Source organism: Gigantopelta aegis, chromosome 11, assembly GCF_016097555.1.
Source record: "Gigantopelta aegis isolate Gae_Host chromosome 11, Gae_host_genome, whole genome shotgun sequence".
Lineage (NCBI taxonomy): Eukaryota > Metazoa > Mollusca > Gastropoda > Neomphalida > Peltospiridae > Gigantopelta > Gigantopelta aegis.
Window position 1 is genome coordinate 1,824,582 of NC_054709.1, and position 17,780 is coordinate 1,842,361.

Consider the following 17,780-nt stretch of genomic DNA (forward strand, 5'->3'; position numbering starts at 1 on the left):
AAGCTTCAAATGCAGAAATAAGCAGATGTCGAGATCTACTACATGTTATTTTTCTACGAATTGGGTCAGCAAGTAATCTATGTGACGCTCACGTCACGCCAATATTACACTAGTTAGATACTGAGTGATTGTTATGACATGAGCAATATCTTACACTGACGTGTAATAACTTGATATGCCATAGCAGCAGGTATTGTAACAGTGGGTTGGTAGGAAGATGATTCCTAGAGGATGATTGTTCCATTTAATTGTCCAACACTATATAACTAATTAAAATGTGTTGAGTGTGTTGTTAAATAAAACTTCCCTTCCTTATAGTGTACATTTAAATATTGATAATATGATCTCATTTCACACTGCAGGATGATTTCAACCAAGGGTGTGATGGTGCACCTTTAAATAGTGATAATTTGAACTTTGTTTCACTCTGCAATGAAGGTATTGGGATCGATTCCTGTCAGTGGCCCATTTAGCTATTTCTTCCAGCCAGTGTACCAAAGATCCCTTGCTACTAATGGGAAAATGTAGTGGGTTTCCTCTCTAAGACTATTTGTCAAAATTACCAAATGTTTGACATCCAATACCCGATGATTAATAAATCCCTGTGCTCTAGTGGTGTTGTTAAAACAAACTTTTTTCAACGAACATGTGATAGTGCACCTTTAATTATTGATAATTTTAACTCTGTTTTGCTCTTCCCAGGATGATTTCAGCCAGGGTGTTTGTGGATACTCCCTTGCTGCCACCAGCCAACATTCCCCGTCCCCTGTCTCCGGGGTGATGTGTACCCCGGTCCTTGTGGAGAGCCAGATCAACGCCATCGCGGTTGCCGCCGAGAAACTCGCCAAAGAGTTACCTCCCTTCGAACCTAAAGAGCTCAATATGAAGAAACAGATTAACAGAGATATTCAGGTAAATAAAAAATGTTTTAAAATATTTTTTTATAATAATTGTTCAGCACTTGAGCAATCAAGGGAACGGGATGAGCCCTGTGGTAAAGTCTTGCCTCATACGTGGTCGGTCTAGGATCGATCCCCATCGGTGGGCCTATTGGGCTATTTCTTAAAAATTTTAAATATGTTATAGGAGGAGAGGGAAATGTGACCCCTCATTCTGAGGGGAGACAACTCCTATGACCCCATCTCTTACATCTGCTTCTCAAAATTAATATATTAAATGGCTGAGCAATCAAGGGGGCAGTACAGCCTAGTCGTACAGCTCTCGCCTGATGTGTGGTCGGTCTAGGATCGATTCCCATCGGTGGACCCATTGGGCTATTTTTTGTTCCAGCCAGTGCACCATGACCGGTATAAATGCAGTGGTATGTACTATCCTGTCTGTTGGATGGTGTATATAAAAGATCCCTTGCTTCTAATGAAAAATATCAAAAACGTGTCAATTTCCTTCATTCAAAATGCGCACCTTTTCCGTTAATCCTATGGGACATTAATCCTATGGGACATTAATCCTATGGGACATTTCAAATTCCATAGCACCCAAACCAACCCTTCGCCTGCTACCAACCCCAGTCGGGCTGCTGGTGCTCTCTTGCACCTGCCAGTGCAGGCGGTCCCTTCTCCACACACCCCACCCTTTTCTGTCCTGGACGTAGGACCTGGCCGAGGCTGGTACCGGTGCGCTAAAACAGCTTCTCTGAATGTGCACATTAATCCCTATACCATACCATACCATAATTCAGGCATGTGAGAGCTACGCGCAAATGTGTAAATGCGCTTTTCCATTTCGTCAAAAACCAACAAAAACATGATGTTCAATACTGTTGACCACACACGGTTCATTTGCATGTTTTCACAGTTCCAAGTTTATGAGGTGTGCTTTATATTATAAGTTATTACCAGTTTAGATTTGTTCACATTGAATGCAATTTTTGGCAGTTCCAGGGGTTGCAAACAACAATTTTCCTTCAGGGAGCCTTGAGCGGCCCCTGGACCGAGGCCGCAGTGAGCTTTTTGTTCCAGCCCCTCTCATATCCCTGATAATGAAAAAATGTAGTGGGTTTCCTCAACTCGAGGGGGGTTCAAACTCATGTTCCCCATCTTACATCTGCTCCAAGAAATGAATAAATTAAACGACTGTGTTGTAAATATTTTAAATTTGTGAATTTTTTAGACTGTTATGAGGATGACGGATGAGAATCCAAATCGACTGGAGGAACTGAGAAAATATGCCGCCATATACGGTCGGTTTGATTCAAAACGCAAGAACGATCGTCCAATGTCCTTACACGAGGTAACAGTGCTACTAAAATTGACAATAGTTTTAATTAGTTTAATTTATTGAAAATATGCCGCCATATATGGTCGGTTTGATTCAAAACGCAAGAACGATCGTCCAATGTCCTTACACGAGGTAACAGTGCTACTAAAATTTACAATAGTTTTAATTTGTTTAATTTAGTGAAAATATGCCGCCATATCAGTCTTCGAAATAAGCACCTATCAGTTTGTCCTGACAAGTGATAATCTGCAGGGACAAGCAGAATGTACCTTAGTGGTTGTCCAGTGGACAAGTAAAACATAATTATGTTGCATTTTGAGCAATCAAAAACATTGTTCTTGCTTTTGAATAAAACTAACAACTTATTTGTACGAGTAAAAATATTGATGAATAAGTAGATTTGAAGATGGACTAGTGAAACATTCTGCTTATTTCTGTCACTGCATATACGGCTGGTTCGATTCAAAACAAATAAAACAACGATCGTCCAATGTTGTTACACAAGGTAACATAGTATTACTAAGACTAACAATATTTTTAATTTATTTAATTTATTGAAAATATGCCACCATATATGGCCGGTTTGATTTGTAATGAATAGAAAAATGTAGTGGTGTCCTCTCTATGACACTATGTCAAATTAATTACCAATTGTTTGACATCCGAAAGCTGATGGTTAATATTTTGATGTGCTCTAAAGTTTTAACTTATGTTTGAAGTAACTCCTTGAACTGTTTTACCCATTGGACGATTTCTCGTTCCAGCTAGTGCACCACGACTGGTATATCAAAGGCCGTGGTATGTGCTATCCTGTCTGTGGGATGGTTCATGTAAAAGATCCCTTGCTGCTAATCAAAAAGAGTAGCCCATGAAGTGGCGACAGCGGGTTTCCTATCTTCATATATGTCCGACGCAATATAACCGTAAATAAAAATGTGTTGAGTGCGTCGTTAAATAAAACATTTCCTTCCTTCCTTCCTTGAACTGATTTGTTTTGTAGATTTCCGTCAACGAAGCAGCTGCTCAGCTGTGTCGTCACATGCCCGCGCTCATCACACGTCGGGAAGATTTATTCCCCTTGGCGCGACAAGTCGTCAAAGACAGTGGCTACCAGTATTCTAAAGGTCATTCAAGGTGAGCAATGCATGCTGGGAACAATCTTTAGTTTGCATGTTGGGTGGAGTTTTTTTTCTGCTTGTCTGCTTAAGACCTCTTAACTTTTATACCAAGATAAAAAATGTTATTTGTTGAATATATATTTTACCCAATGTTCTGTATATTGTATAGCCATAATTTCCCTTTGGAAAATATATAATAAAACAAAAAGTTTAGGAATTTGTTAAATATGCTTAAAATAAATAAATAATAAATAAATTGTAACCTTCAAAGTAAAATAAGACACAGGATTTAATTATGCATCATTTGTCGGTGTAATTAACAGGAGATTTTCAATACAAAATGAGATGCGTAACTGCATTTGACTGGTATGTACTACCCTGTCTGTGGAAAGGTGCATATAAAAGATCCCTTACTGCTAATCGAAAAAGGGTAGCCCATGAAGTGGCGACATCAGGTTTCCTTTCTCAATATCTGTGTAGTCCATAACCATATGTCTGACACCATATAACTGTAAATAAAATGTGCTGAGTGCGTCTTTAAATAAAACATTTCCTGCCTTCACTGAACGTAGCTGGTAATTTAAAGTACAATGCAGGAGAAGAAAAATTGCTAAACCTTTTTACGGTATATTAATTATAGTACCTGACATGACAAATAGCATTTATTTTTCTTTTGCTATATAACGAACCGGCCTCGTGGCGTCTACAGGCTGGTAGGTACTGGGTTTAGATCCCAGTCGAGGCATGGGATTTTTAATCCAGATACCGACTCCAAACCGTGAGTGAGTGCTCCCCAAGGCTCAATGGGTAGGTGTAAACCACTTGCACCGACCAGTGATCCATAACTGGTTCAACAAAGGCCATGGTTTGTGCTATCCTGCCTGTGGGAAGCGCAAATAAAAGATCCCTTGCTGCTAATCGGAAAGAGTAGTCTATGTAGTGGCAACAGCGGGTTTCCTCTTTAAAAAAATCAGTGTGGTCCTTAACCATATGTCTGACGCCATATAACCGTAAATAAAATGTGTTGTGTGCGTTGTTAAATAAAACATTTCTTTCTTTCTGGTATATAACGTGAAAAACAGAACTTGACCACAGTCACTTTTTGGACCTTTGTTTTGGCTTCGTACACAATAAATAAAACATATCCAAAGGTAATTTTTTGATATGATATATTTAACAAAAGGTACTTTTTATTTCTTTCCTCTTTTAAAACTTAATTTTTTTTTTTTTCTTCAGAATTATGAAAAATAAAAAAACACTGACCTGTAAACAGTGTTATCTGCTTGTTATAGAAATTTGACAGGGGTCAGTGTTAATAGACCAGTTTTTACAGGCATTGAAATAAGTCGAGACCGGTCGTGAAGTTTGCAATCATATCACACTCGTCGCGCAAGCGCAATTTGTGAGAGGTCATTGCAAACTTCACTCGATGAGGTATAAATCATATTTAACAAAAAACATGAAATATCAGGGTTTCTATGATGTGATTTTCTCGTAATAATATTGGAAATATAAATTTGTCCTAACCTATTTTGTGGTAACCTGTAGATGGGTTACCAGATGCATTGCTTGTTCCTGTCCCAGGACAGGCATGTGCTACAACAGCTTGTTCTAATGTGTACATAAAACCCTATGACGTGACATGACTTGCTTATTTTGATGTGTGCATTACTAATCAGTGTTCGAAAAAAGCACTTGTCCGTTTGTTCTGACGAGTGAAAATCTATTCAGACAAACAAAATATGCCTTGGTGGTTGTCCAGTGGATAAGTAAAACATTTCTGTGCAGTTTCATTTTGAGCAATCACAAACATCATCCTGGTAATTGAATAAAACAATCTATTTGGACAAGTGAAAATATTGACAGACAAATAGATTTCTAGATCTATTTGTCCGGTGGACTAGTAACTTTTTTAGCTTATTTCTATCACTGCTAATCCTATCTGTGGCTGTATGTAGCCCAGTGGTAGAGCGATCGACTGATGCTCTATCAGTCTGTGAATCGATCCTCATTGGTGGGCACATTGGGGTATTTCTCACTACTGGTATGTCAAAGGCTGTGGTATGTGTTATCCTGGTGCATTTAAAAGATCCCTTGTTACTCGTGAAAAAATGTAACGGGTTTCCTCTCTAAGACTATGTGTAAAAATTACCAAATGTTTATTATCCATAATCGATCTTAATTTATATCACTCGATCCTTTGGCTGACGTTACTGTAAGTTTGTAGTGTGCCAATCGATGACGTCTCACAATGACGTTGAAGTGTTACGTCCCACTTGGCATTACTGTAAGGTTGTAGTGTGCCAATCGATGATGTCGTAGTGTTACGTCCCACTTGGCGTTACTGTAAGGTTGTGACATCAAAGTGTTACGTCCCACTTGGCGTTATTGTGGGACATATTACTTTGATATGTACCAAGATATTTTTAACCATATTGGTACTAATTATATTTACTACACTTGTAGCTAAATTATATATTATCATAAATACAAGTGAACTTTCAAATATTAAACCAGTAAGTGTTAAGTATTTTTCTCATTCAGTTTTCAAAATAATTAATTTATCAATTCATGTATTCATTTATTTATTAAGCATGATATAATTAATTTATTTATTATTCATTTATTCATTTATTCATTCATTCATTCATTTATTAAGCATGATATAATTAATTCATTTATTATTCATTTATTCATTCATTCATTTATTAAGCATGATATAATTAATTAATTTATTATTCATTTATGAATTCATACATTCATTTATTCATATGTTTATTAAAGGCATACTGTCACGGATTTAAGGACCTTATTTCTCTTAAAAATTGATAATAATTGAAAATTACATTAATCTTTGAAAACCAAATCTAGCTATCGCATCACTTTAATTGAACCATGATGGAGTGAAATCCATGTCAATTCTCTTGGAAAATGTAGTTTTTGAATTATGGACCATTGCCATAATTCAATTATTTTCACAAATTATCATTAATAAGTGCACTATGGTGGTTATGTAGATGTTTGAATAAAGTACATTTAGGGGGAAATTAATTATATTTTTGTTCAGGTAATACTTTGTTATGCCATTTAATAAGTCAGTGGTCTGTGACAATATGCCTTTAAGCATGGTATAGTCCAAGTTAATTGAAATACTGCTTTCTATCTTTTGCATGTTAGTGTTTTCAGTCAACTAAATAGGATAAGCAATAAATGTAGCAGGGTTTTTTTCCTCACTCTCACTCTTTTATTGTGTTTTAATTTGTACAAATTCTTTGTGGTTTGCAACACATGTACATATAAAAAAATATAAAAAATTGTCAAATGTATATTAGCAGGAAAAATAACTTTTGTTGTATTTGAATTTTTATTACTAGTATTAAAATATGCAAGTTTGTGCATGAAACTTGCAAAACAGTTACATTTTACAAATATTTTGGGATGTACAAGTAAAAATTGTTATTTACAAGGAGAGACACCAGTGATATATTTATAATAATTATCCATTTTGTGGATTAAAAAAAACAACTAAAAACACTGACTCACAAAGGGAGACAACTCCATTATACTTAAAAACATTTCCAAATATCCATATTTTTTTACTCTTTTTTTTTTCTTTCTTTTTTTTGTTCTTAGATTTAATTCATCTAAAATGTGGGGGTTTTTAAACACAATTTTTCCATTAATTATTTTTTTCAAGGAAGATAATTCTGTTATTACTAAAGGTAACTGTAAAAAAAAAATAATTCTGGGCTGCTTCTGTAAGTTGTATGACTTTACATAGCGGGGACAAATCTAGATTCAGCAAACAGTGTTTCATTCGTTGTGCACAGAGTTAAAACCCCTCACTGTCTATACTAAGCATGATGACGTCTTCCTAACAACTAATTCCGATCTATTGACTAAAAAACATTGCTCTTCCTCCTAACAAAGAGTGTTACTTCTCTTTCCATGTATTGTTTTTAAAGATTTTCCACCATTTTTCATTTTCCTACAGGGAGGGCCAAACGAAAGACGTAAATCTAAGGTAAATACATGTAAATGCATGGTTTATGTATGATAATTTACATCTTTGGTTCTTAGAATTAGAATTTGCTTTTCGTGTCCGATAATTATGCTTAGTCGAATAAGGGGTTTTAATTCTGGCTTAAGAAGGAAGGAGAATAAGAAATACTTGTGTACAAATATTCACATGTATAATCATTATTTATTCCCTGTATACATTTAGTGCATTGCATTGTTATATAAGTTAATACAGGATTTACATGTAGGTCTATGGTTAAATTCTCATCTCAGATAGTAATGGTTGAAAGATTGATTCCCCAATACCCTCCTCGCCCCCCCTCGCCCATAATTCTAGACAGAGCTTCACAAAAAGGAATAACTAGAGCCATGGTATGTGCTGTCTTGTTTAAATTTAGAAGTAGTGGTATGTTTCTTCTCTCATTATTATAACCAGTATAGCCTTACTGTATAGCTATGGTGCTGGGGTGTTCAGTTTATAACAGGGTTTTTTTAATGGAACAAAATGATGTGGTCTATATTTAACCACTAATAGCTGCTAATTTAACAATGTGCTGGGGTGTTCAGTTTATAACAGGGGTTTTTTAATGGAACAAAATGATGTGGTCTATATTTAACCACTAATAGCTGCTAATTTAACAATGTGCTGGGGTGTTCAGTTTATAACAGGGTTTTTTTAATGGAACAAAATGATGTGGTCTATATTTAACCACTAATAGCTGCTAATTTAACAATGTGCTGGGGTGTTCAGTTTATAACAGGGTTTTTTTAATGGAACAAAATGATGTGGTCTATATTTAACCACTAATAGCTGCTAATTTAACAATGTGCTGGGGTGTTCAGTTTATAACGGGGTTTTTTAATGGAACAAAATGATGTGGTCTATATTTAACCACTAATAGCTGCTAATTTAACAATATGCTGGGGTGTTCAGTTTATAACAGGGGTTTTTTAACGGAACAAAATGATGTGGTCTATATTTAACCACTAATAGCTGCTAATTTAACAATGTGCTGGGGTGTTCAGTTTATAACGGGGTTTTTTAATGGAACAAAATGATGTGGTCTATATTTAACCACTAATAGCTGCTAATTTAACAATGTACTGGGATGTTCAGTTTATAAGGTTTTTTTAACAGAACAAAATGATGTGGTCTATATTTAACCACTAATGGCTGTTAATTTAACAGTGTGCTGGGGTGTTCGTTTTACAAGTTATTCGGTATCAGAACAGTATGATGTGGTATAATGTCACGGGCAGATCCAGGAGTTTTTAAAGAATGGGTGTGATATTTTTTAAAGGGAGTTAAATCATGTATGTATTAAATCTAGTGTGTCAGTGTTACATGTTTAACATAAATTATCTATTAGTTTTTAGGAAGGTGTTTGAGATTTAAAAAGGGAGGATGAAATATGTGTTTTTCTTTTTCATTTTTACATGACTTTTATATTTTAAAAAATACTGTTTTAAGGGTGATGCACACACACCTGCACCTTTACTGGACCTGCCCTTGTGTCAGATGATTGTTTACTGGGGGGTTTTCTGTTGGCTCGCATGCAAGGCACTGAGTCAGTTAATAAATTGACATTTGAATCATACTAAACAAATACAGTTAATAAATTGACATTTGAATCATACTAAACAAATACAGTTAATAAATTGACATTTGAATCATACTAAACAAATACAGGAATATCATGCTTCCATAGTTATTTTTTATGCATTTCAGTTCTTACGTCTTTTTTTTTTCTTTTTTTTTTCTTTTTTTTTACTTTTACTTTATTATACTTGAGAATTAAAGCAGTTTTAACTTTTGGAAAAAATGTTTTAATTATGTTTAGTGCGAGTGCGAATAATTTTTACATGCTCATATACCACTAGAGTTTCGAGCATGTCCGTCCCGGGGCCTGTCTCTGGATAGCCAGAGACTTGCTCTGGGACAGAAAAAATTAAGGGGACAATTTTGAAATTTACATCCAAAAATTAATTAGTGGGCCTTTAAAATTTTGATGCGCATCTCAAATTAATAATTAATTTTGAAGGACAGTCCAAAAATAAATAAGAGAAAGAAGAGAGGATCGGACTATTTAATAATATTTAAAAAAAAAGAGGTAATTTCGACATAAAATTTTGAACGAAGGTCTAAACATGTCCGACCTATATGTCCACGTGAGTGGCCTCGTTAAGGCCGTTAGGGTGCAGAGGCTGAGCCTATGGCGAGCTGAGGAGTGGTGTCACACTCAAGGACGGGAGCAGATGACGTCTCGTGGCCAAGTCTTGGAGGACGACTTTGTAGCCGGTGCCGCAGATCGTCTTGATGATTTGATGGATGGTGTTGTTGTCCATTTCTGTCAGTAAAATCGCTTGGCGGTAGATCTTCTGGCGCCGGTGGGTAACGATGAGTCCCGTCCTGTTCTCTTGTAGCCTGAGTGTGTGGAGCTCATAGTGGCATCCGTCTGGTAGTGGTTTCCAGTTCTGGTTGGAAAACCAGCCCCTCAGCTTCGCTGTATCCGTGGTGTCACCCTGCACATAGTAGTGAAACTGAGCCTTGAGTTTCCCCAAAGCCAAGTGCCAGTCATCCTTGCGTGCAGGGGCGTGAGGCTGTCGCGCTGGCTGGACTGAAGGAGATGTTGCCTTCCTCTTTCCAGCCGCCGTCGCACCAACAACATCCACATGCGGCTCAATGGGAGCGGTCTGTAAAGTCGACTGCTGCACCGGAGCAGGCATGGGCATAGAAGTCAACACAGGAGGCGGCGGCGGCGACTGGGTCATGGCGGTGTCCAGCAGGCCTGCCGTAGCGTCAAAGGAAGTTTCCGATAGTGGAGTCGTCTTCGCTGGTGGTGAAGTAGTGGGGGGAGGCGACGCAGAAGGGACTGCCGCTTGCGGTTGAGCCGCCCCTTTGATCCCCCATGTGCCGTCCCTGGCGCACATTCCTTCTTCCTTCCTCCTCTTCTCGTCTTCTTCTTAGAGTCCGCGGCGCCGTAAACCAAAGTCACCGTCGCCAGTGACCCGGTATACGCGGCGCGGAACTCTAGCAAAGTCCCAAACGAAGCTATCATACCTCCCAGGTTGGGTAAATCGAGAGCACAAGGTACAGCGTCTTGTCTCATCGCGAGCTCGAGTCGGAATTTCTTATGTTTAGTAATATTTTGATGATGATATAAATGACCATTCTTCATTGAGCTTCATTTATTGTTTATAGCCTTGTAAAATTATTTAGATTTTTCTGAGATGCAGCAAAGTAATTATTTAAATAAGCTTCCATATTTTATGAATTTCATTTGTCTATGCTTTTACGAGCTAATATTAACTGAAAAGGCTTCCATATAAGTTCATGTTTCGACTCATTTTGCCGTTTTTGTTAGTTCCAAGTTAAAATAGTTTAGATAAAATATTAAAATGTATAATGTTGTAAATTTTATTTTATCTAAAATAAGGGGTTCTTTTTATAGGTATTTTGTTACAATTAAAATAATGAATATTTTCAATAAATTATATTTTGTTATATTTAAGTTGAAGAATAAATTGAAATCTTGAGGCAAAATTATCTATTCTATATGTTATGATTAAATAAACTTAATCAAAAATAAAAATTAAAATGTATTATCAAATTTTTCTAAAAAAAAAGTTCTGAAATGCAGGTTTTCCAGTGAGTATTAGACAAAATAATAATAACATGCTAAACAATAAAGATACATTAAACAATAAAAGGACTGTTTCTTAAATTAGCATTTCGCCAAATAATTAGCATTCCGTTTGACAAATGACAATTTAAAAAAAAAAAATATTAAATTGTTCATTTATGGGGATGACATGCAGCTTCGCACTCTTTGACGAGTAAATTTTCTAATTTATCTCTTCAGGGCTCGAACTTAAGAATTAGTCTCCCAGAGCAATGTTTAAAAGAATTGCTATGGGTGAAACAGTCCACTGACGGCAATTTTGAGCCTGCCTATGGCAATTGTTTTAAAAGTGACATTTGCAGAAAATAAACCTGACTGAAAGGCGATCTTGTTATATGTAGACATCTTTTAAATGTGCAAATGTTAAATATTGGCAGACAATGCATACCAGGTGTATACATTTCGCCATTGTTGAGGAGCTTTACCGACGGCACAAAAGTGCCCTTGGTGATGCTCTCTACCTATGGTAATTTATATCTCAATGACGGCAAATGCGGTCAGTGCCGGCATTAAGTTTGAGCCCTGTGTCTTCTTTTTTTTTCATTATCATTTTTTTCAGACAAATGAATAATTTTCAGAGTTACTTCCCCTTACCAACATCGTATTATTTGATCTTAGAATTTCACCAAACATAGATTGCTTGATTTAAAAAAAAAAAAAAAAAAAATTAAGTTTAAAATACATTTTTAAAAAGAAGGGATTTTTTCATCGTTTAAATACATGAAAGAAGATACAACAGAAAACTTGAAATTGTAATCAAATATAGCAGCACTCTGAAATAAACATGTTAATTTGTATGTTTACTAACAAGTCATAGAGACAAAATCTTTTACTTTTTGTTTGTTTTTGGTTCAGATTAAATCCAGAGAGACAAGAATTGCATCTGTCAAGGTAACTCAGTTTGAATATTTTACTAGCCTCATATTCACTGCTTTACACGTTTCAGCTTTATTAAATAATATAAATAACTGCTAATTAATACTACACACTAATATTCAAAGTAGACTGGGTGACAGTACATTACAGATGTGGGTGGTATATATATGTGTGTGTGGGTGTGTGTATATACGTATATACATATATATATATATATATATATATATATATATATATATATATATATATATATATATATATATATATATATATATTATTTAGATAAAATATTAAAATGTATAATGCTGTAAATTGTATTTTATCTAAGATCAGGGTTTTTTTAAAAGTATTTTGTTACAATTAAAATTTATACTATGGGTGAATACTGGTATATGTCATCGGCCATTCTTTGTTTCTACAAACTGATCTTTAACCCATGGGAATCACGTGACTCATTCTTTCGTAAGGTGGGGTAAAGTCTGTGGTTAAAATTCTGTCCTTTACTTGACTGGTGATAGTGTTTGGGCTAACTGACGTCACCGGCATTCGGTGCTGAAGGAAATTAATATTTTCACTAAATTTATATAATTTTGCAGTTTTCATTTAAACTTTTCTCCTATAAACGTATTTCCCTTTATGGTATGTAATATTTAAACATCATTTTTAAGTAAAAAGGAATACTTTGTTATTGGCACCCCAGCACATTTTAACTGTTATGACATAAGGATTGAGAGAAGAAATATCTCACATAGACTACACATAACATAGTAAAGCAAGAGGTCTTTTATCTATACTTTCCCACAGAAAGCACAGCATAATACCACAAAGCCTACGCATAATATATGTTATGCGTAGCCTATGTGGTATTATGCTGTGCTTTCTGTGGGAAAGTATAGATAAAAGACCTTGCTGTACAATGTTATAGGCTACGCATAACATTGTATAGCTAGAGGTCTTTTATCTATACTTTCCCACAGAAAGCACAGCATAATACCACATAGGCTACACATAACATTGTACAGCAAGAGATCTTTTATCTATACTTTCCCGCAGAAAGCACAGCATTATACCACAGCGGTATTTAGCTCAGTCGGTTGAGTGCTCGTTTGAGGTACTTTCGTCACTTGATCGAACTACCTTGGTGGATCCATGGAACTGATTGGGGGTATTTCTCATTCCAGCCAGTGCACTGCGACTGGTATATCAAAGGCTGTGGTATGTGTTATCCTGTCTGGGGGATGTTGCATATAAAAGATCCCTTGCTGCTAATTGTAAAGAGTAGCCCATGAAGTGGTGACAGCGGGTTTCCTCTCTCAATATCTGTGTGGTCCTTAACCATATGTCTGATGCCATATAACCGTAAATAAAATGTGTTGAGTGCGTCGTTTAATAAAACATTTCCTTCCTTTCTTCTTGAGACATTTACCATAGAACCACGTTAGCTCTATGATTGTTTTAAGCATGATAATATGCTATTATGTGTTGTATTGCAGTAAGTTTAAAGGCAATACCAGCCTCGGTGGTGTCGTGGTTAAGCCATCGGTACATAAGTCTGGTAGGTACAGGGTTCTCAGCCCGGTACCGGCTCCCACCCAGAGCAAGTTTTAACGACTCAATGGGTAGGTGTATGGCCACTACACTCTTCTCTCTCACTAACCACTAAGAATTAACAACTAACCCACTGTCCTGGACAGACAGCCCAGATATCTGAGGTTTGTGCCAATGACAGCGTGCTTGAACCTTAATTGGATATAAGCATGAAAATAAATTGAAATGAAATGAAAATTAAAGGCAACGTATCGCCTTTTCTGTTCTGAGTGGTTTCTTTTCATACACTGTTTATATATCAGTTTTAAATTTTTAAAGGCAACCTGTCAAAGATTTAAGGACCTTACTTCTCTAAAAATTAATAATAAATCAAAATTACATTAATTTTTACAGACCAAATCTAGCTATTGCATCACTTTAATTACACCATGATGGAGTGAAATCCATGTCAACCCTCATCTTCATAAATCAAGGCTAATATTCATTCCTCGTATTCAGCCTTGATACATGTAGTCAAGATTACTGATATGGACTACTAGCGCCCTCTATTGGAAGAAAACTTTGTAACACCGATTATGTCCCTTACACGATGACATCGCTGACCAATCACAGCATCGGTAACATGTGACAATCTTGAAAGCAATATCAAAAATTAACCGCCGGACGCTGACGCTGCCATCTTTGTTTACAATAACAAGGGAATCTATAAGGAGCGTTGCGATTCGTTGCAATCAGATCTCATCGCATCCAATGAAATTTAAGCATTTTGTGGCACGATTTCTTGACGACATGTATCAAGGCTGAATACGAGGAACGAATATTAGGCTTGATTTATGTAGATGGTCAACCCAATCAGCAATGTTAGTTTTTGAATTATGGACCATTGCCATAATTCAATTATTTTTACAAAATATCATTAATAAGTGAAGTATGGTGGTTACGTAGATGGTTGAATAAAGTACATTTAGGGAAAACCCAAATATATATGAAGAGTTCAGACGCAAAATGCGATATAAACTATTTTCTTTCTAGTTTTTAGTTAAAGCCATTATTGTATGTCAGCAAGGGCTAATCGTAGGCCCGCTGATTTGCTGCAAACGTGATTGATCCTTATGAAATTGTATTGGGTAAATCCCGGGGGGGGGTTTTAAAAATCAAAACGCGATATACGCCAATTGAAAAAATCATTTTACTCAAAATTAAAAATGGATATATCGCGTTTTGTGCCTAAACTCTTCATATATTTTTAAGTAATACTTTGTTAGGCCATGTAATAGGTCATTGGTCTGTGACAATATCCCTTTAAATGTTAACAATATCTTCAGTAGGAATTGAGGGGGGGGGAGGAGGTTTGGGGGGGTTGGGGCAAAATCTTATTCTTTTTGTTATTTGTGTTGTGGGACCAAGTGTATTAGGATATACTTTTGGGGTGTACATCCATCCGTCTGTCCATCTTTCTCTTTGTCATTGTTTTGTGTATCAATTCATTGAAATCGTTTTAACTGTGTTTATGACAAAATATTAAATATTTCTGTGCTGTTCTGATTATTAAAAATAAAAGTTTCGCTCTTCTGTCCAATATTTCTATATCTCTGTAAGTACAGTGATTTTCATAATTAATTTTTAAATATTTGTTGTTGCTTTTTTAATTTATACTATCAGTTACAGTAAAAAAAATCCACCCCAATATTTAAAACTTTAAATATGAAATAGTTGTTTACAACTGAAGTATATCAAGACAAAGAAGTTTAACAATTTGGTCCGATACTCGGCCACTGGCTGTGTCAGAGACTGGACGTGGGATGGACGTGCCTGGACCTCTTTTGGGTATAGGCACATAAATAAAGTAACACTAACAGTAACAGCAATCTTGTAAATGAAAACTTGTTACTTTCAAAGTGAATTCAGACACTGGATTTAATGATGCATCTTTTGTCAGTATGAGTAACGGGAGATTTTCAATTACAAAATGAAATATGTGACCGTCTTGTCACTGAATGTAGTTAGGGAGTTAAATTGCAATGCATTAATACCAAATTGCTATACTTTTTTAATTTAGTATATGTGGTCTGGGTAAACAGGGGAGGTAATTGCTTAAAAATAAATTGTTTTGGTCTCACTACATTAATGTAGCTGTCCAAGTTAATTTAGGCTTTTCAAGAGCATTATCTTAGCAGTACAAGGGAGTTAACTTAGCTGTCCAAGGGGGTTAACTTAGCTGTCCAAGGAATTAAGTGTTTATTTAGAAAATAAAAAAAATTGAGACTGGGGTATTGTGTTTTGATGTTGTCATGTTGGCCTTAATGTATTGGACATGTGGATTTAAAACAAATATTTTTAATTATTATTATTACATATCTAGGGTTTAAGCTGGACACCATTAATAAATTAATAGCAACTTAACGAAAATTTTAAGCTAAATTCAGTTAATATTTAGCTAAACAAATTTTTTTACTTTTAAATAGCTGTACACCTACAAATAGCACTCTTGTTTTCAAATTAGCTTTTCGGCAAATTCATAATGACATACATTCACCATGTTCAACTTCAAATCACATTTGTCAGTTTGGCAAACAACAGCTTAAACTCTGATATACTATTTATCAAATGCCTTGAAAAGATAATATAATGTGAACTAAAATAGAGTAAATAAAACTTGTTGGTCATGCATGTTTGATACTGTCCCAGGGCGGCAGACATGGTTGTATCGTCAAAGAAACCTCGACTTGATCCTGTTTTCCAGAGAAACTTCGACGCCTACCGCAAGAACGTGAAGCCAGACATCGATCGGACTCGCGCCAAGGTGAGATACATACATATACCCTACTGGTGAGATACATAAATATAATATGTACTCTATAAAAGTTATTACTGGAGGAAAATGATCTACAAACATCACACCTGCTACACCTTTTAGTTGTGAACTTGACCATCAACATCATTCTTCCCTTTGTTGTTCTTCCTGCAAATTTATCACAACAGTGCAGTGTATATATATCACCAGAAAATACTGTTTCTACTCTGAACTAAGAGAATTTGCTGCTAATATGATGTGTATCTCAGTGATGCAGTGGATAAGCTATTAGATATAAGGCGGGTAGGTAAATTGCCTTTATGTCCCAAACTAAGAACTCTTAAAACTGTGAACTGTCAGATAGCCAACCGTAGTGTTAATGGACTTTTTTGGTGGGGTGGGGGGGGGGGGGGTGGATACTGAGTATGTGTCCCATCAGACGAAATGGGTGTGGAGAGAAAGAGAGAGTTGAGCACGTTACAGATTATTTCCTTTTCTTTTTTTAATTGCACCATTTATAACATTTTTGCCAGCTGTTACTGTTTCAGTACATTTCATTTTCAGGAACGAATCACAGCAATAAATCACCACATTACTCAACTGAAATATAGAGAGGAGGATATTAAAATCCAGATTAACGTAGCAAGGAAAGCGGAGGATAAAACGCTGGTTTCCAGTTTACATTCGGAACTGGAAACGGCGAAGGCGAAACACATTCAACTCTTAACGGAACAAAGTAAAATTGTGTCGAAACTGAAGCAGCTAGAACGGTGAGTTTGAATGCAGGGTTCGTAGCCGTCTTGAGATTCCTTGAAAGTCTTTCAATTTGAAAACATTATTTTTTGGTCTTTGAAAGTCTTTGAATTATAATAAGTCTTTAAAAGTCTTTTTAAGTTCTCACAAATCATAGCCAAAGCAGCTGCATGCATTTGATATTTTCCTGTTACAAGATTTAGTCTGTCGTGATGCATGTAAAAAAGCTCAACTGTTTGCTATGGACAGCAACATAAACAAACTGATTTGGTATTTTTATCGCATTCTATTGTCTTTGACCACTGTGTAACAAAAGTCTTTGAAAGTTTTTGAGTTTGTTTGGTCTTTAAGGCTATGAACTCTGGATTGGCATACCAAGCAACTAGCAACATTAAAGTCTCACTTTGGTCTTTAAGGCTATGAACTCTGGATTGGCATACCAAGCAACTAGCAACATTAAAGTCTCACTTTGGTCTTTAAGGCTATGAACTCTGGATTGGCATACCAAGCAACTAGCAACATTAAAGTCTCACTTTGGTCTTTAAGGCTATGAACTCGGGATTGGCATACCAAGCAACTAGCAACATTAAAGTTTCACTTTGTCTTTCTTCTTCTTTATACTTCTTTCCGTGCTTATTTCAAATTAAAGTCCCAGACCTTAGTTTCAACCCGTGAAAATGGACACTTAAGTTTGGCTAATCTACAAACCTGTTACACAGATCTGGATAAAGTTACAATACATGAAACAAG

The 17,780-nt window shown here is 35.8% G+C and overlaps 1 protein-coding gene across 5 annotated transcripts in view; it reads left to right on the plus strand.

Annotated features, from left to right (window-relative positions):
- LOC121385357 (NGFI-A-binding protein 1-like) overlaps positions 1-17,780 on the plus strand; it is a 63,686-nt gene that overhangs the window by 40,590 nt on the left and 5,316 nt on the right. For 4 of the 5 annotated variants that reach the window (XM_041516004.1, XM_041516007.1, XM_041516006.1 and 1 more), the window contains 7 exons: positions 703-912; positions 2,131-2,250; positions 3,239-3,372; positions 7,351-7,380; positions 11,915-11,950; positions 16,172-16,286; positions 16,842-17,047. In XM_041516004.1, the coding sequence (XP_041371938.1) occupies positions 703-912; positions 2,131-2,250; positions 3,239-3,372; positions 7,351-7,380; positions 11,915-11,950; positions 16,172-16,286; positions 16,842-17,047 (851 nt within the window). The remainder of the gene's footprint in view (positions 1-702; positions 913-2,130; positions 2,251-3,238; positions 3,373-7,350; positions 7,381-11,914; positions 11,951-16,171; positions 16,287-16,841; positions 17,048-17,780) is intronic. The other variant, XM_041516003.1, reaches the window with a different exon arrangement.